The sequence below is a fragment of the Hyperolius riggenbachi genome, chromosome 3, assembly GCF_040937935.1.
Source record: "Hyperolius riggenbachi isolate aHypRig1 chromosome 3, aHypRig1.pri, whole genome shotgun sequence".
Lineage (NCBI taxonomy): Eukaryota > Metazoa > Chordata > Amphibia > Anura > Hyperoliidae > Hyperolius > Hyperolius riggenbachi.
The window spans coordinates 108,733,574-108,761,280 of NC_090648.1; the positions used below are offsets into that span (position 1 = coordinate 108,733,574).

The window sequence follows — 27,707 nt, forward strand, 5'->3', positions numbered from 1 at the left end:
GGGGGAAAGAAACACACAAATGATCTCTTGAGATTCAAAAGGAAGGCTGTATACAGCCTGCTTGTGTATGGATGTATTTTCTATATGTGGACATACTGTACATCAACCTACTTCCTGTTTTGGTGGCCATTTTGTTTGTTTACAAACAAACTTTTTAAAACAGTTTTTAACCACTTTTAATGCGGCGAGGATCGGCGAAATTGTGACAGAGGGTAATAGGAGATGTCCCCTAACACACTGGTATGTTTACTTTTGTGCGATTTTAACAATACAGATTCTCTTTAAGTTACCTCCTCTGTAGTTATTTTACCTCCTCTGTAGTTAATTTACCTCCTCTGTAGTTATTTTCACATGCAGTTAATAAACAGCCTGTCTTTAACTCTGGAGTTATTTTAAGGATTGAAGAGTTAAATTAAAGACAGAAGAGTTAACTTCAGGTTTGCCTGAGGTAAAATGTTTCCTGAATACTACATGCCTTATCACCATGGTAACAACTCTAGAAGAGTTATTAAAGACAGGAGATAAGCTTAGTGAATTGAGGCCTATGTATTTAATAGGGAATTTTGCATGCGGCATTTGTATGTGAATTTTCATGCAAATTCTCATGCGATTTCGCATGGAATCAATGGAAAAGCACACAGGCACTGCCATGGTTAAATTTGCATACATCGCCATCCATTCGAAATCGCATGCAAAATCGCATACAACCGCATGCGAAATTCGCATCAGTATGCAAATTTTTACCGCGGCGATTCCCACCGCACAAATGGAAACGGGCCCTTAGCCCTCACAAAATATGTTGTTTTGGTGCTAATATAAACATGTTTGCTAATAAGGACTGCTGATCAATCAGTCCCTCCAAGCTTACACTGCTTTTCATATTTTAATGTTATGTTTTTAGGAGTCTACAAAATGTTCTTGAGTTGCAGTACATTATTTGATGTACGGTATATCATTGTATTATTATGTACCCCATGTTGATTTCCTAATTTGTACAGCGCCACGGAATAGGTTGGTGCGTTATAAATCAATAATAATAATAATACAGTAGAGATTAGATTCTGAACTCTGAGGGACAGTTAGGCCGCATTCACACTTGGGCATTTTATTGCTCGCAGTTCACGCTTTGCTGAAAGCTGGCGATCAGCAAAGCGCTGCTGCATAACTAATCCTATTGGATTACTCTCACTGCATCGTTTGCGGCGCGTTTGCGATTATCGACAATTGCAAACCCACTGCATGCAGCATTTTCCCGGCGATTACATTGCAATTATCACTCACTACAATGAGAATCGCAAAATACAATTCCTGAAAAATAGTTGAAAAAACGAATGCAAAATCGCAATCGTGATTTGCGTTTACAATTGTGGAACGGGTCCTAAAGGGTGTGCATAAAATTGAGGCGCGGGAAAGTTTGGGCGCCTGGGGATAGCTGATAGTAGAGTATTGGTATTTTACCGGTATTCTACTGTATTACAGTGGTATGTCTAGTTAGTAAAATATCACTAAATTATACCAATATTTTACTACAGCAAAACCTAACCCTAATCTCATACAGAACCCTCCCTCAACCGATGGCTAAACCTAACCTCTTGAGGACTGCAGTGTTAAACCCCTCTAGTAACCAGGCCATTTTTTGTTAATTTGGCCACTGCAGGTTTGAAGAGAACCCGAGGTGGGAATTACTTTTACTATTGGGGCACAGAGGCTGGTTGTGCGCACTAAGACCAGCCTCTGTTGCCCCATCGTGTGTCTCCATGTCCCCCCTGCTCGCCGCTATACCCCCCGCATTGCTGGCGACACGCAGCGTGTCGCCAGCTCAATGTTTACCTTGCGCTGTCAGTCAGCGCTGCTCCCCTGCCTCCTCCGCATCGGCGCACCCGCCCGTGTCCCTTCCCTCCCGCTGATAGGAGGGAAGTGACGCGGCGGGTGGCGCCGATGCGGAGGAGGCGGGGGAGCGGCGCTGACTGACAGCGCAAGGTAAACATTGAGCTGGCGACACGCTGCGTGTCGCCAGCAATGCGGGGGGTATAGCGGCGAGCAGGGGGGACATGGAGACACACGATGGGGCAACAGAGGCTGGTCTTAGTGCGCACAACCAGCCTCTGTGCCCCAATACGGTAGTAAAAGTAATTCCCACCTCGGGTTCTCTTTAAAGCCAAGCTGCAGAGCCGCACAACACAGCACACAAGTGATTCCCCCCCCCTTCATCCCCACCAACAGAGCTTCCTGTTGGTGGGGTCTGATCTCCCCCACAGTGTTTATTTATTTATTTTTTACAAATATTTATTATATATATATTTTTAAATAAATTTCTTTTTTCCCCTCCCTAATCCCTCCCTCCCCCCACTAGACAATCACTTTGATAGGCTGTCAGTGGATCACCGCCGACACTCTGGAGGGACAGCCGAGTGTCACACGGCTGTACCCAGTACAGTGCTGCTGCAGATCGCAGCGCTGTACAAGGTAATTAGACAACGGTTTCGCCGTCTAACAGTCTCCGAGTGGCGATCACCGCTGGGAGACTGAAGGCGGAGTTGAGCTCCGCCCCCCAAGCAGGAGATGCGCTTGCAGCCTGCGCGCGCTCTCCTGCTAGCCTCATAGAAGGACGTTCACGCCAATTGGTGTGGAGCGGTCGGCAAGTAGTTACTTCCCATGGCTAGCCGGGGCCGCCCACAATGTAAAATTACAGATTACAAATTTGTATTTTGCTAGCTACAAAAACCAAGCTATTTGTAGTCGTATTTCACCATATTTTGCATTGTTGGTGGCTCTGGCGCCTGCTATTTATCAGGCTCCATGGACGCCTGAATTTCATACTATTGCTATTTATACAGACACCCAAATCTCTGCAGAGTGCGGGCACCCAAATTTCCTACTACCTAGATAATGACATGAATAGTTTAATGTACTGTGTCACACACTGCAGAATTATGTCACTGCTATATAAATAAATAAAGCTGACTATTCACACATTGATTTTTTTTGTAATAATTAAACATACATTGATTTATTTATTTATTTTTTACAGCAGGTTCGATCACGCTGATCAGATCTGCGGGTTATCTATGATGTAACAAGATGCAGCAATCCTAATTTTGATCGTTTCACGCCATAAAGTGTTTGAAATTACAATTGGAATGGACAGTAAATTTAAATCAATTAGACACAGCGGGGAAGTGGCGGTAGATCGTCGGCCCATAGCGTTGCACTGCATCAAACTAGGCAGTGTTGCAGCTCGATAGATTTTCAGTCGATTTCATGGTGAAATATATTGATATTGAAAATCTATGTGCCATATATGGAGGGAGGGTATTCGATCCCTGTCAGATTCAGATCAGACAGGGAATTATCTGTTTGCCACATTAACCCTTTCACACCGGCTGCGTTCCGTTTTGTTTTTGAAAAGACGATTTTCTAAATGCAAGTACAGAAGAATTATAATTGGAATCATGGTCATGCATTCATACTGAATGCGTTTCCAATTTTTATAAATTAAAAAAAAAGTAAATCGCAGTTCCACTGCATTTTTCCTGCTTTTCGATTGAGGCCAACGTAACGAAAATCGCAAAACGCGTAATGCTATGTTTGCGTTTTGTGATTTTTGGTGTGAAAGAGCCCTGAGTGGCAATCTAAATGTGTATGGCCACCTTTACGATAATATCTTGTTACACAGTCCACATGAGGCAAACTTTCTGGATTAAAAACAACCACAAATCTGTCAACCAGAAAAATCTCCTGAGCACTTCGCAGAATGGTAAGACATAAAGGATTCTTAAATATTTTCACTTTTTATTTTCACCATTTTAGCTTTAGGGAAAAATATAATAAAAGTAGAACATAAAACAGAAGCGCAGCGTTCCATGTGATCATCAATCAGAACTTTGCAAACAATAATGCTCATGTGGCTTGGAAGAAAGTGTGTGTGGTGCATTGCCCTGGCTGCAAAGGAGTTAATCCAGGCATACCTCCCCCCCTTTCCCTCCCACTCCAGAGCCACAAGGGTTAATCTTGGCCCCATTCCCTCAATTGTCCATTGAGCAGTTCTTTTTTAAATAAGTGTCAGTTTGCATGTAGAGACTCCTCCCCTGTATTCTGGCTGGGGATCCTGCTCTTGTAGGTCCACATTACAGTTTACCCAGGGAAAGAAGCAGGATCTCAGAACAGATCCTACAGTCTGGGGACGCCCCCTCCCCCCTACCAAAAAAAGAGGAAAAACAGGACGCAGGAGACAGAGTCCCTGGCAAGAAGACTGGAGTTGTGGACAAGGCAAGTCCCCTCTGGAAATCTCGGGACTTGCGGCTGGAGCTCTGATTTGATCTTTGTTTCTGCAACTTTCAAGGAACTTCAGGCTAGTCCCCCCGGCCGGATGGTGGAGGGAGGCGGCAGCGCAGCGCAGGAGAACAACTAGGAACTGGGGAGCAGCTTGTTGCGCGGACTGGAGATCGCTGAGTGGTCGTTCTGATTATTACTATTTTCAGCATTTATTACTATTTTGGTTTCAGGATCTGCCTTTTGTCTGCGGAGAGCTGCCATGCCGAGCGGATTGTAACATACAAAGACATTCTGTTAGCGAAAGAAAACATCTCATTCCTAAGGAGGCTGCAGGAAGTTTGCTGTGAGCAGCAGGAGGAGGAGGAGGGGGGCCTGGCCGGGCATTGTAGTGGGGGGGAGGGAGGCTGTGCAGTGTAATGGGGGGAGAGCCAGCCTGGGCACTGGGGTGGGGGGGCTGAGACCCTGGAGGTGCAGTGATTAGGGGGGAGTCTGTGCACACTAGGGGGGCTGTAATTCATTGATCGGAAAGAGGGGGGGCTGCAGTTGGGACATTCCTGAGGATTAGGAAGTTTTTCTAAGTTTCTCTGATTATGAGTTTGTTGTAGTTGATGATAAAGGGGGATCGCTGGTAGATCTGGACTTGACTTCCTCGGTGGTCGGAGGTGTATTAGTGTCTGTGTGCTGCTCTGCCCGTGTGGGGTGTCACCATGCCTCAGCTAAACAGCGGCGGAGGGGACGAGCTGGGGGCCAACGATGAGCTGATCCGGTTCAAGGATGAAGGGGAGCAGGAGGAGAAGAGCCCCGGGGAGGGCTCCGCTGAGGCGGATCTGGCCGACGTCAAGTCTTCGCTGGTCAACGAATCGGAGAATCACAGCAGCGACTCCGACTCGGAGGTAAGAAGAAGCATGGGTTACCTATGATGATCTGTGTCATTCCCTAATCTACAGCTATTCCATGGAGCCCAGTGCATCATCTGCACAAGTTATTATCCTTTCCACCACTATAGATTACCCCAAGTATGTACAGCACCCCAGTATACAGGCACTAGTTATGTGCACCCCTATATTTGATATTTTACAGAACCAATAGTATGGCCACCAATACATGCTCTATAGACCGCCTATTCATGTTCATCCTAGACCTACTGAATCTTCAATTTTGACACCCCACACAACCCCAATTATATGACCTTATTTATGGCCTGCATAGCTACAAATCATTTGCACCCTTCTGTATATGCATCTGTGCCAGCTACTTGTACCCAAATGTATTCTCTGCTAGAGCCCCAGTTATATGCAACCTAATGTGTGTTTTTCTAAAGTTTCAGCTACTTGTGTGTTCAGTACATGATCAAACCCTTAAATGTTACGACCTTGTATGTGTCCTACATCCCTAGCTAATATTTGTACCCTTCTGCATATGTTCCAGATGTGTGTACCCAAATATAACCTCCAGTAGAGCCCTAGTCATATGGCACTCTAAGGCATGCTTTCCGAAAGTTTAAGCTGTACTTGTACTCCCATATATGATCAATTGTTGTTATTTTGCATTCTTGTAGCACTGACATGTTTATATTGCTTTTCTGCGTACCCTGAATAATTTGCATGTTAATCTTTCTCTTAGAAGAGCTTACACACTAATTTCCCTGCTTTATAGACCTTGTCTGATATCACTGTCATAGCCTAGGACTAATGGGGGGGATACTATTTTTGAAATGTGAAAATAAACCGTTGTCTTGAAGCTATAAAAATCCAAGGAAATTATACAAACTCCATGTTGATATTGTCCTAATCAGAAACTGATCTTTGGGCTGAAATGCTACAAAACTAAAGTTCTATATTTGCATGTACCCAATATGTGACTGTATGTATTACTATTATGTTTCTATTACTTCTATGGTTATTGCCCATTTTATCCTCAATACAGAATCTTCAGAAGTTTCAGGTATATGCACACAATAGATCATCAATAACATGTCTAATTATACTGCACCCCCATATATGGTATGCTGCAGTCCAAATTTTATACATCATTATATTGACACAGTATGTGTGTCCCTGTATGGTTGGCAGAGGCCCCAAATACATGTTTCAGTTTATTGACACAGTTTTTTGTGTACTTCCATATCTAAAGAATTGCTACAGCTTGCCCCATTGGTCTAAACAAGAATGGTTCTACACAGGTTTACATGAAGTTCCAGCAGTTCCCCTCACACACAGGCCCAAGACGTGCTACAGGCTCGAGAACTGAGCTCCTTCTCCTGCTAGGGGCTGGGTAGTCTCCCAACTCCTCACCCATTTACTCTTCACCCACTCACACAACCAAGTCCCCATGTCCCAATTAGTATTTCCACCCTGAAGCATCAGGCAGGATGTTGCCCTACTTTAATTAGCGACTGAACTGTCCAATTATCCTCTTACTTACAGGTGGAGAGACGACCCCCTCCAAGAGAAAGCTTTGAAAAGCCCCGGGATTACTTGTCAGAAGGTGCGTCACCCCCAAACCCCTTATTTCACGCAATCTGATTGCTCTTTTTTAGGTTGGTTTATCTTGACAGATGCAATGAATATTTGGGTAAAAGTGGAGCAGTTTTCTAGAACAGCCAATCAGGTTTCAGCTCATAAATTAAACAAAGATCGTGATTGTTTTTTGTGAGCAGCTACAGCACCTGCCTGCCGATCTTTGCTCTTACCCTCATATACCAATGTCCATATTATCCACGGATTTGTTGAATTGTCTAATGCAAGCACAATGTTTGTAAACTCTAACTACAGGGCCTACAAGCCCAAAAATGAATGTCGGCTATTAGAGTGGAATCCTATATATTTGCCAGATTTGGGATTTTAAATTTCTTTCTTGATTGTAACCTGTTCACAGGTTTGACACCTCGCAAATAACAGCAAAATGACCTGACAGTGAGGCAGAGTTCTCAAACAAGCGCAAGGCGAATTGGGGCTAATGTGGAGTAGATGGCCAGATCGAGGATTCTGATAATTTCCTATAAACAATTGCGCCATTCCCCCAGTTTTTAAGGCTGGTTTTCGTGCAATGGTTTTGATAAATATTCCACCGGCTAGCAGCATGACTATATAGGTTATGATAAATAGAAAATTATATACATTTGTGCATGTGTGTATTTTTTTAACTCAGAGGTGTAATTTGAAATCTGAAGAACTTTTGACACGGTGACCTTTAAAATGTTAAAGAGCAACAGGGGCCAACCAGTCAGGTATCTCCTATACTTTCTAACTACACTGTAGAGATAGAAACCGAAACCTGGTTGGTGAAGTTTGTTTATTCACTAAGCTCAAATGACTGTGATAATAAATGGTTAAGGTTTCTTGAGACGGCGCCATCCTTCAGCAGAACATTTGGGTTTACGACTGTCAGGGCACAGTTTTGGTCGTGCTGTTGACAGAATGGAACATATGATTCAAGAAGGCTTTTTTTTTTTGTAATAGTTTTGGAAATGTTTAAGTAAATGCAGACATTTGCCCCCCTTTTTTTTATTTCCTCTAAGTGTATTTAGCCTAGGCCTTAAATGAATGTGTGTAGTATGATATGAATAGTTTCTCTCTGTATTTTAGAAAGTAAAGCAGCAGTTAGGAATTTGCACCAGAAATGAGTTTTTGGCAGAAACTCTTCAGTGGAACAGAACTGGTTTGACTTAGGCCTGGAGTACAGGCTTGTGTCCCATGCTTGTTCCTTAGTTCCCATACTGCCCTCTGTGAGAGCCTGAGTGTTTTCTTCAGCTTAATTACAGCTGTGATATTCAGATGGTTTATCTTATGTGGTACAACAGTTACAAAAATATTCTCATCTGTGCTTCTGGAGTGTTTATAAATGCTGGACTGGCTGAACTTTACCCCAAGACTTGAACATTCTCAGTCAGAAAATTGTCTTTTCAGTGGTTTTCAGCAGACTCGCCCCTGGAAATCAGGATATGATTTTTTATTTTTTTTTATTAAATTTATCTCAGGGGTGGACAAATGAATACATAATTTAAAAGCCAGTAGAAAATCTGTAGGAACCTCCTTCATTGACAAGAACAATAATGGTGTGTACACACTTGATAGATGAATGAAAGATCTTAGACCAATTTTACCCCCTTCCATGTAGTATGAGAGCATATTCTACAGTCTTTTCTATTGAGCTGAACTCAACATCAGATAAAAATCTTCGCAAGATGCTGCACGTAAAGATGCAGTACACATTCAAAAGATAAGTATCTGCAAAAAGATCGGTTCCTGCAAAATGCATTCATAGTCTATCTGCAGATCCCCATACACGCCTTGTTTAACAGACATTCATCTGCATATCTGACAATCATCTGAAGATCCATCCTGGTGGATTGGATCTGCAGATGAATGTCTGTTAAACAAGGTGTGTATGAGGATCTGCAGATATCATAGACTATGAATGCATTTTGCAGGAACCGATTTTTTTTGCAGATACTTATCTTTTGAATGTGTACTGCATTTTTGTGTGCAGCATCTTGCGAAGATTTTTATCTGATGTGAAGTTCAGCTCAATAGACTGTATAGAGAATGGCTCTCATACTACATGGAAGGGGGTAAAATTGGTCTAAGATCTTTCATTAATCTTTCAAGTGTGTATACACCATAAGGTGCCAACTATAATTCTGTATGAGTTCCTGGATTTACTGCATTTATTAGAGGTTTTTGACATCTAGTGCGCTGAATAGTTCTTGTCACTAAAGCTGGTAATACACATATATAACCACCAAATATTCCAAAACGACCGATTTTCCTTTGTGAAAGGAATTGATTTAGAGGGAATTGATTCCTCCAACATGCAGCACATCAATTTTCAATAGATTCAAGCAAGGAATCTATTGAGTCGATCTGACCATAGCGTTTCACTGTGTGATGCAGTGTAGCGCTATGGGCCATCGATCTGCTGCCACTCCTGCCTGATCTAGATTTTTGGTTTTTTTTGTTCTTTCCAATCAATAATTTAGAGCCATTTTTGCCCAAAATCAATCGAAATTAGATTGATTGGACATATTTAAAGGAATCAATTCCCATATAATTCTATTGGTGATTGTAACTGCAGGGCATCAAATGAGATAATTGATGTGTGTATGGGCATCTTAAAGTGGACCTGAACTCAGACCTTCCTCTCTGCTCTAGAAGATACGCAACATCATAATAACCTTTAAAGAAAAACCTTTCTTTGTTACAGCTGATGCAAATCCTGCAATAAATTTGCAGTGTGTGTATTTCCTGTTTTTAATGGAAGCAAACATAGGGTTACCATCCTGTGTTTACAGATTAGCTGCTCTACCGAGGCAGCCAGCTGACAAAGAAGAGAGATCAGAATACACTTGTGATTAGTCACAGATGAGGGGGAATTAGACAGGCTATACTCTCTAAATAGATACAGGGTGCATTTCTGGCTGTTTTCCTTCTGTCCTGTGCAAGAGTTTAGGTCCACTTTAACTGTCCCTCAAAGTAATACCTAATGTAATTTCCCTGCCACAGTCATAGCCTGAAGGTGGCCATGCACGTTTAGATTGTCTTCCAATGTTGTAAACCTCAATCCCTCTCTAATCTGAATCTGATCTGAGGGATTAAATCCCTCCATTAACAGCACACAGGTCTTTCAATAGATTTCACGGTTTAAAAAAAAATAAATGGATCCATTGCAATGTACGATACATTGCAGCGCTATAGGCTGTCAATCTATTGTCATTACAGTCAACCACAATTTTACATCTAATTACAGTGTTCTCCCCAGAATTTTTTTTTCCATCCGGGTGGCATGAAAAAGTAGCCAGGTGGGGCAAGATGACAGAATACATGGCCTGCGCTTCTGTGCTTACAGCAGAGTAGTAGGTGAGCTGATGACAGCCGGGTGCTCACCAAAACTAGGCGGGCGGAGCACCTGGCTAAAAGAGCCTGGGGAGACCCCTACAATTATCATTTTGATAGATTTTTGCTGTAAATGAAAATATGATTGATGCAGCTCATTGCACTACAGATTTCTTTCAGATTCGATCAAAGTGATCGATTCTGCTGGGAAAAATTGATGCGTGTATTTATATACCTGCTTTAGGTCAAGCTGGAGGGAATCCATTAAACATACCAGTAGTGTACACACGTTAGATGAAACTTGGATGATGCAACCAATAACGACCGCCTCTGCAGAGAATCCAGTGTGTGTGCAGTAGCCCCCTGACTCCTCTTCACCGCTTGGCCAGCGATCAGACCGATGGCTAAGAGCACCACACACACACCCATCGTCATGTGACGTCACTCCCATGCTGCTTTGTTGGCTTTTTGCCCTCCACATAGCAATACATCGCTAGCCACACGTCTGTCAGCCTCTGAGGGCCGATCCTTGCCAGGCGACAGAGCTTTGGGAGATTGCCTGGAGGAAGTCCATGCACCCATGGATATAATAAACAAACTCCATGCTGGTTGTGTACTGGCCAACTTTCAAACCAGGGTCCTTGTGCTGTAAGGCACTGAGTGCTCGCCACTCATATAATTCATCTGACAATCAAAATATAACTGGTCCCCTCTGGAGTTGCTTACCTAATGATTCCCTGTGAATTAGATTTTTTTTTTTATTATTTGAATTGAAATTTTACAAACCCCTGTGTTGACACACCATTGCCTGTTTAGATTTATTTGCACCAAATGGTTGTCCATAAATGGCAGACTGTGGTACTGGTGGATCTGCCTGGATTCTGGACCCCCCCCCCCCTTTTCATCTTTACAAATATTGTGTGGCATGTGGTCAAAGGAAAAGGGGCTTCATTCATTAGGCTAAAAATCAGCCACTTGTATTCTCAGTTTATCACTTTCAGTAAAACCCTAGAGTAATCTCTCTGTAATCTGTTCACAATACGTGTCATTTTTCAGTTTACAATATCTTATTCCAATGTCAGATTAATTTAGCATTGGTGTATGATGAGGGTGTAGCACAGCGCGGGGTGAGTCATGGCTCTGGCATGCGTCTGCTGCTCGTGGGGCCTTTAAACTGTGAGCTGTTTTCTTTAGGGACAAGGCTATTCTGCAGTGAGTTTTTTGTTGTTGTTGTGAGTGTGTTATCTTAATGGGAAAGGATAATCAGGGAGGCTTTTTATAGGGTGACTCAGTAGAATCCAAACGAGCAGGACGGGCATTCTGTGAGCACACTGATCCGAGGGCTCTCACTAGGAAGAAGTCGGCACACATGTTACTCTGTTTTTTATTAGAGCATAACTAATAAGATTCATTTTTACACAATTGTACTCCTATTTAAAATATTTAACCAATCCCTCAGCGTGGCCCTGGCCGCGTGCGTCCCCGTTTGCGCGCCCGTGGCCAGTAGTGTCCTGTGCATGCGTAGTACGAGACAATCTCTACTGCGCCTGTGCAGGACTCTCCCGGCCATGGGAGCGCAAACGAGGAAGCAGTGGCTGGCAACTGAGCCAGTCGCCGAACATGAAACTAAGCTGCAGCGGGGGACCAGGGGCTTGTTTAGTACTGGCGTGGGTACAGGGCGACTGCAGGGGGCCAGTAGAATCCCCAGGTTTGTTTCCCCCCCCCCCCCCAGGCTTAAGATTCCCTTTGAAGGTTATCAACCCAAAACCACTACACCATAGGAAGGCAACACTCATTTCATCTACATGGCCAGCATTAAGCTACAAGTCCATTTCAGCAGGGCTTTCTCTTACTCAGTGGGATTAGATTTACTGTGGTCCTCCTGTGTTAGAGACTATAATGGTCCATACACATGCTAGACGAAACTCTACCAATAACTGCCTCTGTTGAGAATTCAGCATGTGTATGGCAGCCACCGACCGCTCGGCCAGCTTACCCTACAACTGCGTGATGTCACTCCCATACCACTCCGACCTCTTGCATAGAACAAAACGCAACATTCGCTTTAAAGCCAGCAACGCACCTGCACAGCCTCTGCCCTGCAATGTCACCGGAGCCATTGGATCCTGATACCCATCGGGCGACATTGAGCATGTATACGGAGTAAGAAAACTTGGCCTGGATTAGAAAGTTGTGATTAGACTTCTGCCCCTGTCAGACTACACTATAGAGAGCTGAATTACCATTGGTGTATTTGCTTAGTGCGCATGTCCTCCTAGCGGCAAGATATTTACCGGTTTTATAACCAAGGCGTTTCTGATTTAAAGTGGAGCTGAACTCTTGCACAGAACAGAAGGAAAATATAGAGAAATGCACCCTGTATGTATTCCGAGAGATTAGCTTGCCTAATTCCCCCTCATCTGTGACTAAGCACAAGTTGTAATTTTTTTTTCTCTCAGCTGTGTTAGCTGGCTTCCATGAAAGCAGGAAGTAGACACACTGCAAATGTATTGCAGAATTTGTATCCGCTGTAACAAATGTTTTTTTCTTTAAAGGTCATTATGCTGTTGCTTATCTCTTAGAGCAGAGAGGAAGTTTTGAGTTCTATGTCCACTCCTGTTTCCTGAGGACCTGGACTGTTGTAATTCCCCATCTTTTTGTCAGTGTTCCCCGAATGAAGGTATGACCCAGGCCAGAGTATTACCTTTTATGGCAGACCCTTATTTATACACCCTGGCCATGTTTGCAGAATCTTCCGCTGGCTCCTTACCTTCGGGAACAAGGAGGAGCCAGCCTGTTTTTGCTATAGATGTATCGGGTCTCTTTATAATTGCTGAATCCAGGAAAGGGATAATAACTTGTAATGGGCAAGGTCAGAGTTGCAGGGATGCTCTGCATTGAAGCTGCAGAAGGCTGTCGCTAAGTACTTTGTATACACGCTGAATGTTGCTAAACCATTATTAGTGAATCTGTCATTGAAGGATGAATAACAGCTTGAAGTTGGAGGCATTCTATGATTTGTACAGCAGAGGTGACTGTTCAGTGAATGTGCTGCTCACCATTTAGAACCCCCGTTTACTATTCTATGTATTGATTGCCTTGTATAGAGCTGTATAATGGGCAGATGATTCATGTATTCAGGTATAAGATGGAGGATAATAAGACTTACAGAGGTGTTTGTGTTCCTTTTTATACAGCATTAAGGAGGCAACAGGATGCAGCTTTCTTCAAAAGCCCTCCCTACGCGGGTTACCCCTTCCTGATGATCCCCGACCTTGGAGGACACTACTTGCCCAACGGCGCCCTCTCGCCCAGCGCCCGTACGGTAAGGACTTTCCAGGCTTCTGTGTCACCAGGTCTGTGTCTTGAAGCACCATTACCAAAGACTAAACGAGTGCTGAATTAAAGCAAACCTGAAATGAAAATAAACTTATGACATAATGAGTTGTATGTGTAGAACAGCTAAGAAATAGAGCATTAATGACAAAGAAAATAGTCTCATATTTTCCAGTACAGGAGGAGTTAAGGAACTTCAGTTGTCATCTATGTAAAACAGCTTCTCTGAGCTCTCTGACCAAGCTTGGCCGGCTATAGTGCTGTTTTCTGAAGCACTTATCTCAACCTGTCTCTCACTGTTCTTGTGTTTTAAGCTTTTACTGCAGGAAAGTTCAAAGGGTCGTCAGCTCTGCTCTGTTTCATAGTTTAAAATGCAGAGTCTAGTTTGTAAACTGCAAATATTAGAGAATGATGCAAGGTTATAAAAAATCAGGTACATAATTTATCCGTATTACACATACAATTCATTATATCAGAAAGGTTGTTTTTTCGCTTCAGTGTCACTTCAACTACTGCAACAAAGACTGATATTTGATGTTTTACCTGCGAGAGAGCTCAGCTGCTGGATTTCCAGGGCATTCTAGCAATGTTAACCTGTTGGTGTGGACAAAGCATGTGACTGTCCTCTGCTTGTGTTCTAGCCCATTTGTTTTTTTTTCTGCCTTTGTCTCTGAGATGCCTGATGGAGTACAGACTGGTACATGGGTGCTCAGCCTGTTCACAGTGAACCTAAATGCTGAAGTTTTGCATGGCTGTGTAAGAGGTGGAGCTACTATGGTTGAGGTGATCCACTGGGAGACCTCATAGAGAACATTTCTCCAATCACAGCACCCACTACAACTTGAAGCATTGTAATTGGCCAAATAGTGTGGGCAGAATTATTACTACAACCTATCTGAATCTTACAATTTCTAGAGCGTGCTGTCATTGGAAAACTGTTGAAACCGCAACCAATCACATTACCGGATAGTGTTTAGCTATCAGGGACAACAGAGATGATTTGCAAACATTCATAGGCGTTCTGGTTCACCATCAGCTTGCTGGGCAATCTGCTCACCTGACATGAAGGACTTGAGTCCGCTTTAAAGGACAACTGTAGGAAAAGGTATGTGGAGGCTGCCATATTTATTTCCTTTTTAAACCATACCTGTTTTCTGGCAGCCCTGCTGATCTATTTGAGTGCAGTAGTGTCAATATCAAACCAGAAACAAGCACGCAGCTACTCTTGTCAGATTTGACTAAAATGTCAAACACCTGATGTGCTGCATGCTTGTTCAGAGTCTGGCAAAATTTATTAGAGGCAGAGGATCAGCAGGATAGCCAGGCAACTGGTATTGCATAAAAGGAAATAAATATGGCAGCGTCCGTGTACCTCTCCCTTCAGATTCCCTTTAAGCTAGTACAATGGTCTACAGGAAATGCCAGCACAAAAAGAAGAAAAAAAAAAAAAAATCTTATACAAACAAACTCAAATGCAAAGCATCATGGAGTGTTTAGGGACTGTTTACATGGATGCTTGCACATTGTTTACTGCCAGCCTGGTGCTCGTCCCCTAAGCTCTGCCCAGTCAAGCGAATGGGCAGCGCCAGTACCATAGTTTGCGCAAAAGCCACATTTTTATCCCTATTTTTTTTCAGTCATTCGAACTGACCCTGGAAGCAACAGAAAAGAAGCAGAAAGCATTTAAGTGAGATGGCAGCAGGTTCAGGATATGTACAGGGGTACATATTATAACCATATTGAGAATTGCTACTGTACAAGTTATAACCTTGTTTTAACGTACCTGTGAATTTGACTAGGCTTATGGTACATGGTTAAGCGCGAATATTTTTGGATATTTTATATAATTGCATCGTCTTTATGATGGCAGGGCAGGGGCCACCAAAAATCGCAAAATGGAATGGCTAGTGATCTTAGCAGCGATTTCTGCTGAAATTTTTTTTTTTTCCTTAAAGGGAAGGTCCAAGCAAAAAAAAAAATGAGTTTCACTTACCTGGGGCTTCTACCAGCTCCATGTAGCCATCCTGTGCCCTCGTAGTCACTCATTGCTGCTCCAGTCCCCCGCTGGCAGCTTTCTGACCTCGGAGGTCAGGGCCACATTGCATACATTTTTATGCATTCCAGCTAGTGCAGGAACAAAAATGTACGCGTTGCACCACTAACGCGTAAAAATGTATGTGTTAATGTTCCTGCACTAGCGGAAATGTGTAAAAATGTACGCAATGCAGCCCTGACCTCCGAGGTCAGAAAGCTGCCAGCGGGGGACTGGAGCAGCAGTGAGTGACTACGAGGGCACAGGATGGCTGCACGGGGCTGGTAGAAGACCCAGGTAAGTGAAACTCATTTTTTTTTTTGCTTGGACCTTCCCTTTAAGCGCTTTTGAATTTAATGTTGGCAATTTGTGCAGCGACTGCGATTCCAAAGTGCACCTGAAGCCTCTCCTGCAGGTCCCAGCCTCACCGCTGTAAAGAAACCATATTTCATAGCTCTTGTTGCCTGAATTAGCTGTCTGTATCTGGTACCTCAGCATCAGTTGTCTAGTCTAATAAGTGCTGTGTGTTAATGTCCTGATTTCTTTAGTGCTCTATAATGGATTGTTTACACTATCTTTGCTTGAAATCCTGTGCTGTAATTATACTGCCGGAGTGCATCAGATGTGAGCATATTTGTCTTGTCAAAGCTTTTGTGTGGCTTGTTTGTCGACAAGGTTGAGAATGTGGCCCCTTTTCTTTAGAATCATAATGGCGCATTTAAGGCTGCTAATCTGGTTGTCGGGAACGAACATTGGTAGACTGGCGTCTGCAGTGTGTGTGTATCTAATGTATTCATAATAATAATGGTAAACTCCTTTATTGAAGCCTGCATACATTGGGGCTCTCTTCAGTCATCTTGTCTCTTAAGTGCTGTTCATTGATTAGTGGGGACCTGAAGTAAGAGGTATATGGTGGCTGCTATATTTATTTCCTAATACCAGTTTCCTGGCCATCCTGCTGATCTCTTTGGCTGCAGTAGTGGCTGAATCACACACCCGACACAAGCATGCAGCTAATCCATTCAGAGTTTAGTCAGAGCACCTGATCTGCAGACTTATTCAGGGTCTATGGCTAAAGGCTAGTACACACTAGCAATTTTGATTGACAATGATTGCTCTATTTTACCACCTCCATGTAGTATGACCATTTACCTATATAATCTGCATAGAATTGAAAATCTGTTTGGCCCTCATACTACATGGAGGTGGTAAAATTGAGCAATTATTGGTCAATCAAAATTGCTAGTGTGTACTAGCCTTTAGCGTATTGGAGGCAGTGGATCAGCAGGACAACCAGGCAATGTGCATTGTTTAAAAGGAAATCCGTATGGAAGGCTTCATATCTCTCTGGCTTCAGGTGTGTTTTAAAGGATACCCGATGTGACATGTTGAGATAGACATGTGTAGGTACAGTGCCTAGCACACGAATAACTATGCTGTGCTCATTTTTTCTTTCCCTGCCTGAAAGGGTTAAATATCAGGTATGCAAGTGGCTGACTCAGTCCTGACTCAGACAGGAAGTGACTACAGTGTGACCCGCACTGATAAGAAATTTCAATTATAAAACACTTTCCTAGCAAAAAAATGGCTTCTGAGAGCAGGAAAGGGATAAAAAGGGGAATTTCTTATCAGTGCGGGTCACACTGTAGTCACTTCCTGTCTGAGTCAGGACTGAGTCAGCCACTTACATACCTGATATTTAACTCTTTCAGGCAGAGAAAGAAAAGGAGCACAGCATAGTTATTCGTGTGCTAGGCGCTGTACCTACACATGTCTATCTAATTATGTCACCTCGAGTCTCCTTTAAATCTAAATCTATACTGGTCCCCGGTTTGAATCCCAGCCAGGACACTATCTGCAAGGAGTTTGTATATTCTCCCTGTGTCTGTGTGGGTTTCCGCCAGGTACTCTGTTTCCTCCCACATCCCCAAAACCTACAGATAAGTTTATTGGCTTCCCCCTAAATTGGCCCTAGACCACCATACATACACTACACAAAAAATACATAGACATAGGACTACGGTAGGGATTAGATTGTGAACCCCTCTGAGGAAATGTTAAGAGGCAAGACAGTATACTCTGTGCAGCGCTGAGGACGATGTCAGCACTATATAAATACTACTGAATGATGATGATGATGATGATGATGATGATGATGATGATGATGATGATAATAATAATGTCACAAGAATGCAATTTTCTCCTCCACACGAGAAGGAAGTTACACCCATAATGCATCACTACAGGACAGTGGCTTGATTATGTAAATCCTTCCTTTATGCCTTTTGTAGACCAGGTGTACAATTACAATCCTTGATTTAGCACACCTATTGATTGCTTACAAAGGTGTCTTTCCTGAACTAAACAGATGTGTTTATCTATTTGTGATGTGATTGGTCTTCAATGAAAATAATCTCTTCAGTTTTACAAAATGGCTACCCCCTGTTGTCCATGGATGACAGGACAGTCCTAATTTACATCCTCCAGCCCCAAGACACCTCTCTGCATTGCTGGAGCCCGTTAATTCGTCCTGCATAAGAGAGTATTTTGTTGTGACTGGGAACTCTGTGCCCACTTAGAGCTCGCCAGCAGTGAACGGAGTGTACATCTCCACAGACAGACCTGGCTTTGTTCCTCCTCAGATTCATGTGTGTTTTAGGCCTGAGTAGAGAATTCAGAGTTCAACAAACATGAAAGGAAGATGGGGGCAGATTTGTCTAAAGCAGTGCAAGGAGCATTGGGGGAGAAGTGGAGCAGATGCCCCCGGATCGCAGGTTCTGATTGGCTTGCAATGAGCCTCAGCTCTACTTTTATGGCCATTTTGCTCACATTTTCTTTGCACCAGTTTTCAGTTTCAGAAGGTGTTGTGTGTGTGTGTGTGTGTGTGTGTGTGTGTGTGTGTGTGTGTGTGTGTGTGTGTTTTTTTTTTGTTTTTTTTTCCCCAGGTTAAGTTCAAGGAAATAAGTTTCTCTTTTGCTGCACATTTCCTACTCGAATGAAAATTATACACCTAGAATTCTGAACCTGTTCCAGGAAGGTGCAAACTTTCAACATGACAAACTCTAAATCAGGGGTCTCAAACTCCATTTACCTGGGGGCCGCAGGAGGCAAAGTCAGGATGAGGCTGGGCCGCATAAGGGATTTCACAAAAAAGTCAATCAGCAGCTATCAACCCCCCGCCCCCAGTCCCTTGCATTGATTTTTTTATTTCAAAATCAAATTCACACTGAAGCGAACTATTTTGCCTATTTTATCTTATAGGTCGCTTCAGTGCTCCCATTACAAGTAATCCGCCGTGTCCCCGCCGCAAAACGAGGGCTGCAGAGCCCCCAAATCGCCCGGGGGGCAATCCGCCGGCATTTCCTGGAAGGGGCAGAGCTTTCAGCTTCAGCTCTGCCCCTCCTGACGTCAATCGCGGCGCATTGCCGCCTCTCCCCGCCCCTCTCTGTGAAGGAAGAGTGAGAGGGGCGGGCAGAGGCGGCAATGTGCCGCGATTGACGTCAGGAGGGGCAGAGCTGAAGCTGAAAGCTCTGCCCCTTCCAGGAAATGCCGGCGGATTGCCCCCCGGGCGATTTGGGGGCTCTGCAGCCCTCGTTTAGCGGCGGGGATGCGGCGGATTACTTGGGACCACTGGAGCGAACTATAAGGAAGCTTTTGCTGGTGAGGGCCGCGAGTTTGAGACCCCTGCTCTAAATCATTCGCCTGACTCGCCTTGTTTTTACACCTGTAGTCTTGTGGATTGTCAACCTTTCCAGAACACAATAGTATGTTGTCCTCTGTTCAGCACCACGGAAGATGCCGCTACATAAACTATTAATAATTTCTGTTCAGAGTAGTTCACTACTTAATGCAAACTTCTAATTTTCTTTTATTTCAGCTATCTATTATTGTTTTTAGTATTAATATAGTGCCAACATCTTCCGCAGCGCTGTACAGAGTATATATGGTCTTGCCACTTAACTGTCCCTCAGAGGAGCTCATAATCTAATCCCTTCCATAGTCATACGTCTTTATATGTATCGTAGTCTAGGTATGTTTGTTTTTGGGATGTGGGGGGAAACCGTAGGTGCCCGAAGGAAACCTATGCAGACACAAAGAGAACAATACAAACTCTGTGCAGATAATGCTCTGGCTGGGATTTGAACTGGGGCCCGAGCAAGGCAAAGGCAAGAGTGCTAACCACTACTCCACCGTGCTGCCACAACTGATACCATGACTCACAACTGGTACCATGACTATCTGTGCCACAGGGGAACAGCCACCCTTCCATTCCACCTTCTCTAGATCGGTAATCTGCAAACTTGTAGTTCCTTAACAGCAGGAGAGCCAAGTCCCACAATGCATTGCAGGAGTTATGCTGGATCCACACGGTGCATTCGCGCACTCGATTTCCCGCTCGATTCCCGTCGATTCGTTTCTTTCCAACATGTCTGATTTGGATTTTGATGGATCGTTAGGTCGATTCGCATGCAAAGTATGCCAAATCGACCTAGCGTTCCATCGAAATCCAAATCTGACATATTGGAAATAAACGAATCGAGCGGGAAATCGAGTGCGCGAACGCACCGTGTGGATCCAGCATTAAACAGCCACAGTCATGATTCATAAAGGCAAATACATTGTGGGACTTGTAGTTCCTTAACAGCTGGAGGGCCGAGTTTGAAGATCACTGCGCTAGATGAATGACTTCTACCTGATGAATGGAGTTTACTGGAGGAGAGTGAAGCTAAGAAAATATATAAAATGGAAAGAAAGAAGAGATGGAGGTGCAAGGAAAATATGTGCAAACATGGAGTATTTGCTCAGAGGCACCAATCCGATTCCTTGATCTAGACATCTGCTCCATATTTGCATTGTGTTTTAAAATGTTCCCCAGAATACTAAATCCAGAGAGGTAAACTGCAGCGGAAACCATTTTCCGTAGGATCCAGAGTTAAAGTTCTTTCTTCTAGTGCTTGTATCTCTGATAGTATTCCAGTAGAAAAATGGCTATCAAGAGGAGAGGAGACCATGGCCCATATGCAATTAACTTTCTCATAAGGTATCTCTTAGGAGATGATTTTCATATTCTCTTTAAAAATACCAAAAGTGGTGGGACAAGTACAATAAAAATAAATAAAAGTAGAGGCTAGCACTCTAGCCTTGCAGTGCTAAGTCCCTTGTTCGTATCCCAGCCAGAATAGATTGTGAGCTCCTCAGAGGAACCGTTAGTGACAAGACGATATACTGTATACTCTGTAAAGCGCTGCAGTATATGTCAGCACTAAATAAATAATAAAGTATTCTCTTGCTTGCTGGTGGTTTAAAAGGCCTTTTATGATACACCGTGAACATATCAGCTGGACAATTTGAGTGCCGCCATTGGCATTTATTTATTTATTTATTTATTTATTATTATTTATTTATTTGTTGTATTTATAAAGCGCCAACATATTACGCAGCGCTGGACATTAATTTAGGTTACAGACAATATTTAGGGGTGACAAACAGCAATATGACAATACAGGAATACAAGAAAACCAGATCACACAGCACAGTATGAGTACAAGGTAATGCTTAGTCAGTCACTGGATGGGAGCATGGAGTTAGGCAAGTTAGGTTCACTCAAATGCATAGCATGGGTGCACAGTAATAGAGGTGCATGATCAGGTAGGACACAAAAGGAGTGAGGACCCTGCCCAAAGGCTTACAATCTAGAGGGAGAGGTAGGGACACGAGAGGTAGGGGACCAGAGTTCGGCTGTGGGTTTAGAGCAATTGTGAGGGGTGGTAGGCAAGAGTGAAAAGGTGAGTTTTGAGGGCTTTCTTGAAGGTGTTGAAGGAGGGGGCTGCCCTAATGGGTGGAGGTAGGGAGTTCCATAGTGTCGGAGCGGCTCTTGAGAAGTCTTGGAGGCGTGCATGGGACTGGGTGATGCGGGGGACGGTCAGGCGAAGTTCATTGGAGGAGCGGAGTGAGCGGCTTGGTGTGTATCTCTGAGTAAGATCAGAAATGTAGGTTGGACAGGTTTTGTGGATGGATTTGTAGGTCAGACAATATCTTGAATCTGATTCTGGACTGGATAGGAAGCCAGTGGAGGGATTCACGGAGGGGAGCCGCCCTGGTGGAGCGATGGGAGGAGTGGATAATTCTGGCAGCCGCATTCATGATGGACTGCAGTGGGGCTATTCGGGTCTTAGGGAGTCCAGACAGAAGGGCATTGCAGTAGTCGAGGCGGGAAATTATGAGGGCATGGATAAGGAGTTTGGTGGTGGCAGGGGTCAGGAAAGGGCGAATCTTACAGATGTTACGAAGGTGGAAGTTGCAGGACTTTGTGAGGTTTTGGATGTGGGGAGTGAAGGAGAGTGCGGAGTCCAGGGTGACACCCAGACAGCGGGCTTGAGAGGTAGGGTGAATAGTAGTGTGGTTAACAGTGACCTGCACATCTGGGAGGTCCAGGGATGACCGGGGTGGGAAGATCATAAATTCCGTTTTGTCTACATTTAGTTTTAGGAACCTAGCGGACATCCAGGAGGAGATGGTAGATAGGCAGGAGGAGACCTTGTCCATGGTAGTGGTGGATATGTCAGGGGTGTGAAGATAGATTTGAGTGTCATCTGCATACAGATGATAGTTAAAACCCATGGAGGAGATAACCTTGCCAATGGAGGATGTGTATAGGGAGAACAGTAGGGGGCCAAGGACCGAGCCTTGGGGGACTCCCACTGAGAGGTGGTTGGGGGTGGACGAGGACTCATTGAAGGAGGTCGTGAAGGAGCGGTTGGAGAGGTAGGATGAAAGCCAGGTCAGGGCGAGATCGTGAATGCCCATGGATTGGAGGGACTGGAGGAGTAGGGGATGATCTACTGTATCAAAAGCTGCTGAAAGGTCAAGGAGGAGGAGAATGGTGTATTTACCTTCAGCTTTAGCTAAGGCAAGGTCATTGACCACTTTGGTGAGAGCCGTTTCGGTTGAGTGGGCAGGCCGAAATCCAGATTGCAGTGGGTCTAGTAGTGAGTTGGCATTGAGGTACTGGGTCAGGCGTTTGTGAACCAGACGCTCAAGGAGTTTTGAGGCGAAGGGGAGGAGGGAGATCGGGCGGTAGTTGGAGGGTAGCGAGGGGTCGAGGGAGGGTTTCTTGAGCAGAGGCAGTACAGTGGCCTGCTTGAAGTCTGAGGGGAAGGTGCCTGTGGATAGGGAGAGGTTAAACATGGTAGTGAGGACTGGGGCCAGATCCGTGAAGTGAGGCTGAAGTAGATCAGAAGGGATAGGGTCAAGGGGGGAGGTAGTGGTATGGGAAGTCTGCAGTAGGTGGTTGACCTCCTCAGTGGTAGTAGGAGTGAAGGAGGTGAGGGGAGGATAGGGTGGAGAAGGAGTAGGTTGTGAGCAGGTGGGAGGTGAAGATTGGATATTTCCTGACGGATGGAGACTATTTTGTTGGTGAAGTGGGTGGCTAAATCTGTGGCAGAGAGGGAGGAAACAGAAGGTGGGGGGGTGGGTTTAAGCAGGGAGTTGAAGGTGCTAAAAAGACGCCGGGGATTGGAAGCTTGTGCTCCGATGAGCTTGGTAAAGTATTCCTGCTTCGCATGAGCAAGGGCAGTGTGGAACTGCTGCAGGTTAGTCTTGTACTGTAGGAAATCCTGGTTTAGTCGAGTTTTCCGCCATTTTCGTTCAGTGGCGCGTGTTTCCCTCTGGAGGTTGCGAGTATGGGTAGTGCGCCAGGGCTGGGGGTTAGGGGGTCGGTTGCGGCGGAATATTGGTGGAGCAGCTTTCTCTAGGGCTGATGAGAGAATTTGGTGATACTGAGCTGCAGCAAGATTAGGACAGGTTAGGGTGGGGAGAGTGGAGGATAGGCCATGGAGGGAGTCAGCAAGGACGCCAGGGTTGAGCTTGCGTAGGTCTCGCTGCCATCGACCAGGTGGGTGGGCGGGTAGTTTGGAGGTGCCTTCCGTGAGGAGGTTGAAGGCGAGAAGGTAATGGTCTGAGAGTGGAAATGGTGCGATGTCGAGGTCTGCAATGGTGGTGGATTTAGTGAATATAAGGTCGAGAGTGTGACGTGCAGTGTGAGTGGGGGCGTTGGTGTGTTGTACTAGGCCATGTGAGTTGGCTATGGTGAGTAGCCGGGTCGCAACAGAGTTCTTGGGTTCATTGATGGGTATATTGAAATGGCATGAATTATTGTTTAGTATTTATATAGTGCTGGCATCTTTCACAGGGCTGTACAGAGTTTTTCTTGTGACTTAACTGTTGCTCAGAGGGGCTATGTCTATGTATGTATCGTGTAGTGTATGTATCGCAGTCTAGGGCCAATTTAGGGGAAGCCAATTTAACTGTGTGTTTTTGGGATGTGGGAGGAAACAAGAGTCCATGGAGGAAACCCAGACAGACACCAGGAGAACGTGCATGTTGGTTAGCAGCGTCAGGGCACTGGGTGGTGTTTGGGGTTCTTTAGGGTTAGGCATTAAAGCGTTGAAGGTGCTGTGTGAAAATTTTGAGTCCCAAATTTTTGCCCTAGGGATTGGGTCCCAATCACTGTGAGGGACAGTAGTGTGTGTGTGTGTATACTGTGTGTGTGTGTATACTGTGTGTGTGTGTATACTGTGTGTGTGTGTGTATACTGTGTGTGTGTATACTGTGGGTGTGTGGGTGTGTGTGTGTGTATACTGTGTGTGTGTATACTGTGTGTGTGTGTGTGTATACTGTGTGTGTGTGTGTGTGTGTATACTGTGTGTGTGTGTATACTGTGGGTGGGTGTGTGTGTGTATACTGTGGGTGGGTGTGTGTGTGTATACTGTGTGTGTGTGTGTGTGTGTGTGTGTATACTGTGTGTATACTGTGTGTGTGTGTGTGTGTGTATACTGTGTGTGTGTGTATACTGTGTGTGTGTGTATACTGTGTGTGTGTGTGTGTGTATGGTGTGTGTGTGTGTGTGTGTGTATGTATGGTGTTTGTGTGTGTGTGTATACTGTGTGTGTGTGTATACTGTGTGTGTGTGGGTGTGTATACTGTGGGGGTGTGTGTGTGTGTGTGTGTGTGTGTGTGTACTCACCTTTTCATTTTTATTTTTTTCATTTTTTTTTTTTTTTTATTTTTTTTTTTTTTTGGTGGGGAGGGGGGTATACCCTACCATCCCATCTAGCTTTTTGGCTAATAATGACAAAGTGCTTTCAGTGTCTGTACCTTTCTTTTTATTTAGCATCCACTTTCCTTGGATTTTAGTTATCTGCCACAGTGGTTACTTTCTGGTAAAAGGACTCCTGTTTAGAATATACTGTATTGCTTCACACATAGTGTAGTCAGAGCGTATTAGGAGGCTTATTTGTTATGTAAACATATGCTTATTAGATACAGTTCTCTGACCAGAATGCCACAATGACTAGAGGCTGTGCTGAGACAAGCGGCACTTTTCAGTGTGGAGATGTCAGGAGATGACATGGTGATTATTTTATGTAATGTGCTGTGAATGGTCATAGAGGGAAGGTGTTGTTTTTTTTTCTCTGGGTCATTGTGAGATTTGTGCTTCTCTCCTGATTGCAGTTGCTTATCTGCCTTCCAATTTTCAGTTTGTCCCTCAGTGAGGAGATTTGAATGATTTACAGGGGTTAGGGGACAATGGAGCTGTTGGTGGGATTATGGGTCCTTGTTGCTTTTGTCTGTCTCTCTCTTTATTATTGAAAATGCCCCCTCAGCTACCCCTGAGTGCTGTTAATGAGCCAGCATTGTGTGCTGTGTTTTGGGAGGTGATCAGGGTGAATTGTCTTGTTGCAAATTAAATTCCTCTACAGACTGGAATGATGCATTCCCCCTCCCTGTGTGCATTGCAAATTGCCTTGCCCTGAGGGACAGGAGGAGGGCCACCTGACCCTACCCCAAACAAGACTCCTACAGCATATGGCTGGCAGCTAATTAAACTCTCATACCTGTCGCAATGAACTGAAAAGTGCCTTCCTTTTACCTCTCTCAGAATGGAGGGGGGGCTGGTTTGGAGTATTGCATAAGTTTAATGGCCTATTTCCACTGGGGTGCTGCTATTAAGTCGCAGCCAAATCTCTTACGCCACATTTCCACTAGGCTGACCTGTCCATTTTGGAAAAGGATGCGGCACCTGTGCTAATGCAGTTTTGCTTCTGTACCCCTCTGTTTTGCTATGGGCATGGGGATTCAGATGTGTGCTGTGGGAAACTGCAGCTTGCGTCGTGGGTTTTTTTTTTTTTTTTCTTCCTGCATGTGATTTTGATGCAGCCTATTTGATTTCCACATTCAAAATCAAGTGCGGAAAATGGCCACGGTTAGTGTTAAAACAAACCTGAAGCAATTTTGAAATCCCAAAAAAAAACCACATACTTGAGGGGAAGGCTCTGGATCCTATTGAGTCTTCCTCTGTCTCCTCCTAGCGATCTCTCCCCATTCAAATCTTTCACAGCGGGAGGCTTCGGAAATCTTGAGAGTTCTCCTGAAGATGGGTGGCACCCTACTGCACATGCACAAGTGTGTGTGAAAGAGGGCGTTTGCGCATGCACATGAAGGAGCTGCCCGTCTTCGGGAGCACTTGGGATCCTGAATAATTCTGAAGCCTCCCGTGGTATAAGAGAGCAGTCTCCAACCCATCGGAGCGAGGGGACCGGGAGTGGCTCGGGAAAGCTCAATAGGACCCAGAATCTTCACCCTCCTTAGATAAGTGTGTTTTTTTTTTTGTTTTTTTTTTTTTATTGCTTACTTTAACCATTCCATGCATGGTTATAGAGATTTAAATGCTTGCTGTGGTAAACTGCAGCATGCAGCCCGGATTCACACTCATACGATTTCGGTTGGCAAGCCTATTGTCTCAATATACAGTATTTCCCTGTCCGGCTCACATGCAGGGAAATGCTGCGTATTCGGAAATGGTGGAAAAATGTCTTAAGTGTGGAAGGCCTTGAACTTGTGCCCGACAGCTCATTATACATATAGATAGTGAGTAGGGTGCTACAAACAGGACAAAATACAAACTCCATACATGTACCATCCTGGGTCTCGCACTGCAAAGGAAGAATGCTAACAACTTAGTCATCGTGCTGCTGTTACCTGTACTAAGCTAACCATGCAGAATAAAGGTACATGTAAATATTGGATAAGACCATAAGAAACAAGCTATTTTGACAAGTTCGTTCAACCACCTTTGGGACACAAACCTTTTAGATGCCAAAAACAGCAAATATCTACCCAGTTAGTCAGCCAGGCCCAATAAACTGCTCAGCATGGCTTCAGGTGCTTGTGTTGTAGTCAAATGCAAACTTGCAATGGCAATGGTGGAAATTGCAAAGCGCTGTATGACCATCGCTGATCTGTCACACCAATAATTGGCCAAAATTGGTAAGATTTGTAGTATTAATGGTTGTTCCCAAAACTATTTCTGCACAGACATGTTGCTTGACTACAGTCTGTTTTGTCTTTCACTGGAAAAGGGGGGCAGATGAGTGAGCAACACCTTGCGCTTGAAGAATCATGAAAATCAATAGCGCTTAATAGCCTCAATAGACAGCTGTACTGACACTAGACTTTTAACCAAATGGTTGTCTCCAACGAGAGAAATTAAGCATCTGTACATAAAGTCCTGCATGACGGACCAGGGGAAAGGGAAAGCAGATCTCACTAGATGTGTCCATGCGGCATCTGCCATGAACGTCTTGCAAGGATCACACAGACCTACAATCACTGTCCAACTGCAGACAAGTGTGAATGAGGCCTAAATGCCAAGAATGTAGGGCTCCAGTTGATAGTTTCTCTCAAGTCAAAACTGTCACAGATAATGAAAGCGGGTTGTAAAATTAGGACCGTGGAGTTGGAGTAATTTCGGGTACCTGGAGTTGAGTTGTGGTTTCCTAAACTGAGGAGTCAGATGATTTTTGTACCAAATCCACAGCTCAGTGTAAAACTACTTGTAGCTGACATCAAAGTACGGGGAACAGATACGGTAATATTCAGTAGTTTGATTTGTCAGCAAGAAAGCTGAAATTGTCAGGTACCTGAGTCACATGGTTTAAAGCTAGAATTTCCACAAAGGTCCTAAAAGTGCTAGTCAGGTATGTATGTTTTTTTTTTTTTTTTCTTCTTCTTCTTCTTACAGGAAGTATGTGACTTGTTCACTTCAGCTCTCTCTGCTCTGTTCTTGCACAACCAGCAATAAATCCTCTCCTGCAAGCAGTGCCATGTGCAGGGTGCTGCTGTCAGGCCTGTTGAGGTAGTTTGTGTTGGCCAGTATAAAGATCTGGAGT

The 27,707-nt window shown here is 44.3% G+C and overlaps 1 protein-coding gene across 6 annotated transcripts in view; it reads left to right on the plus strand.

Moving 5' to 3' along the window:
* TCF7L1 (transcription factor 7 like 1) overlaps window positions 1-27,707 on the plus strand; it is a 278,593-nt gene that overhangs the window by 175,281 nt on the left and 75,605 nt on the right. For 4 of the 6 annotated variants that reach the window (XM_068274748.1, XM_068274745.1, XM_068274746.1 and 1 more), the window contains exons 3-4: window positions 6,702-6,762; window positions 13,307-13,434. In XM_068274748.1, coding sequence (XP_068130849.1) covers window positions 13,372-13,434 — 63 coding nt within the window. In that variant the 5' untranslated portion in view covers window positions 6,702-6,762; window positions 13,307-13,371. Of the gene's footprint in view, window positions 1-4,771; window positions 5,169-6,701; window positions 6,763-13,306; window positions 13,435-27,707 lie in introns of those variants that run through there. The other 2 variants (XM_068274744.1, XM_068274742.1) reach the window with 2 other exon arrangements.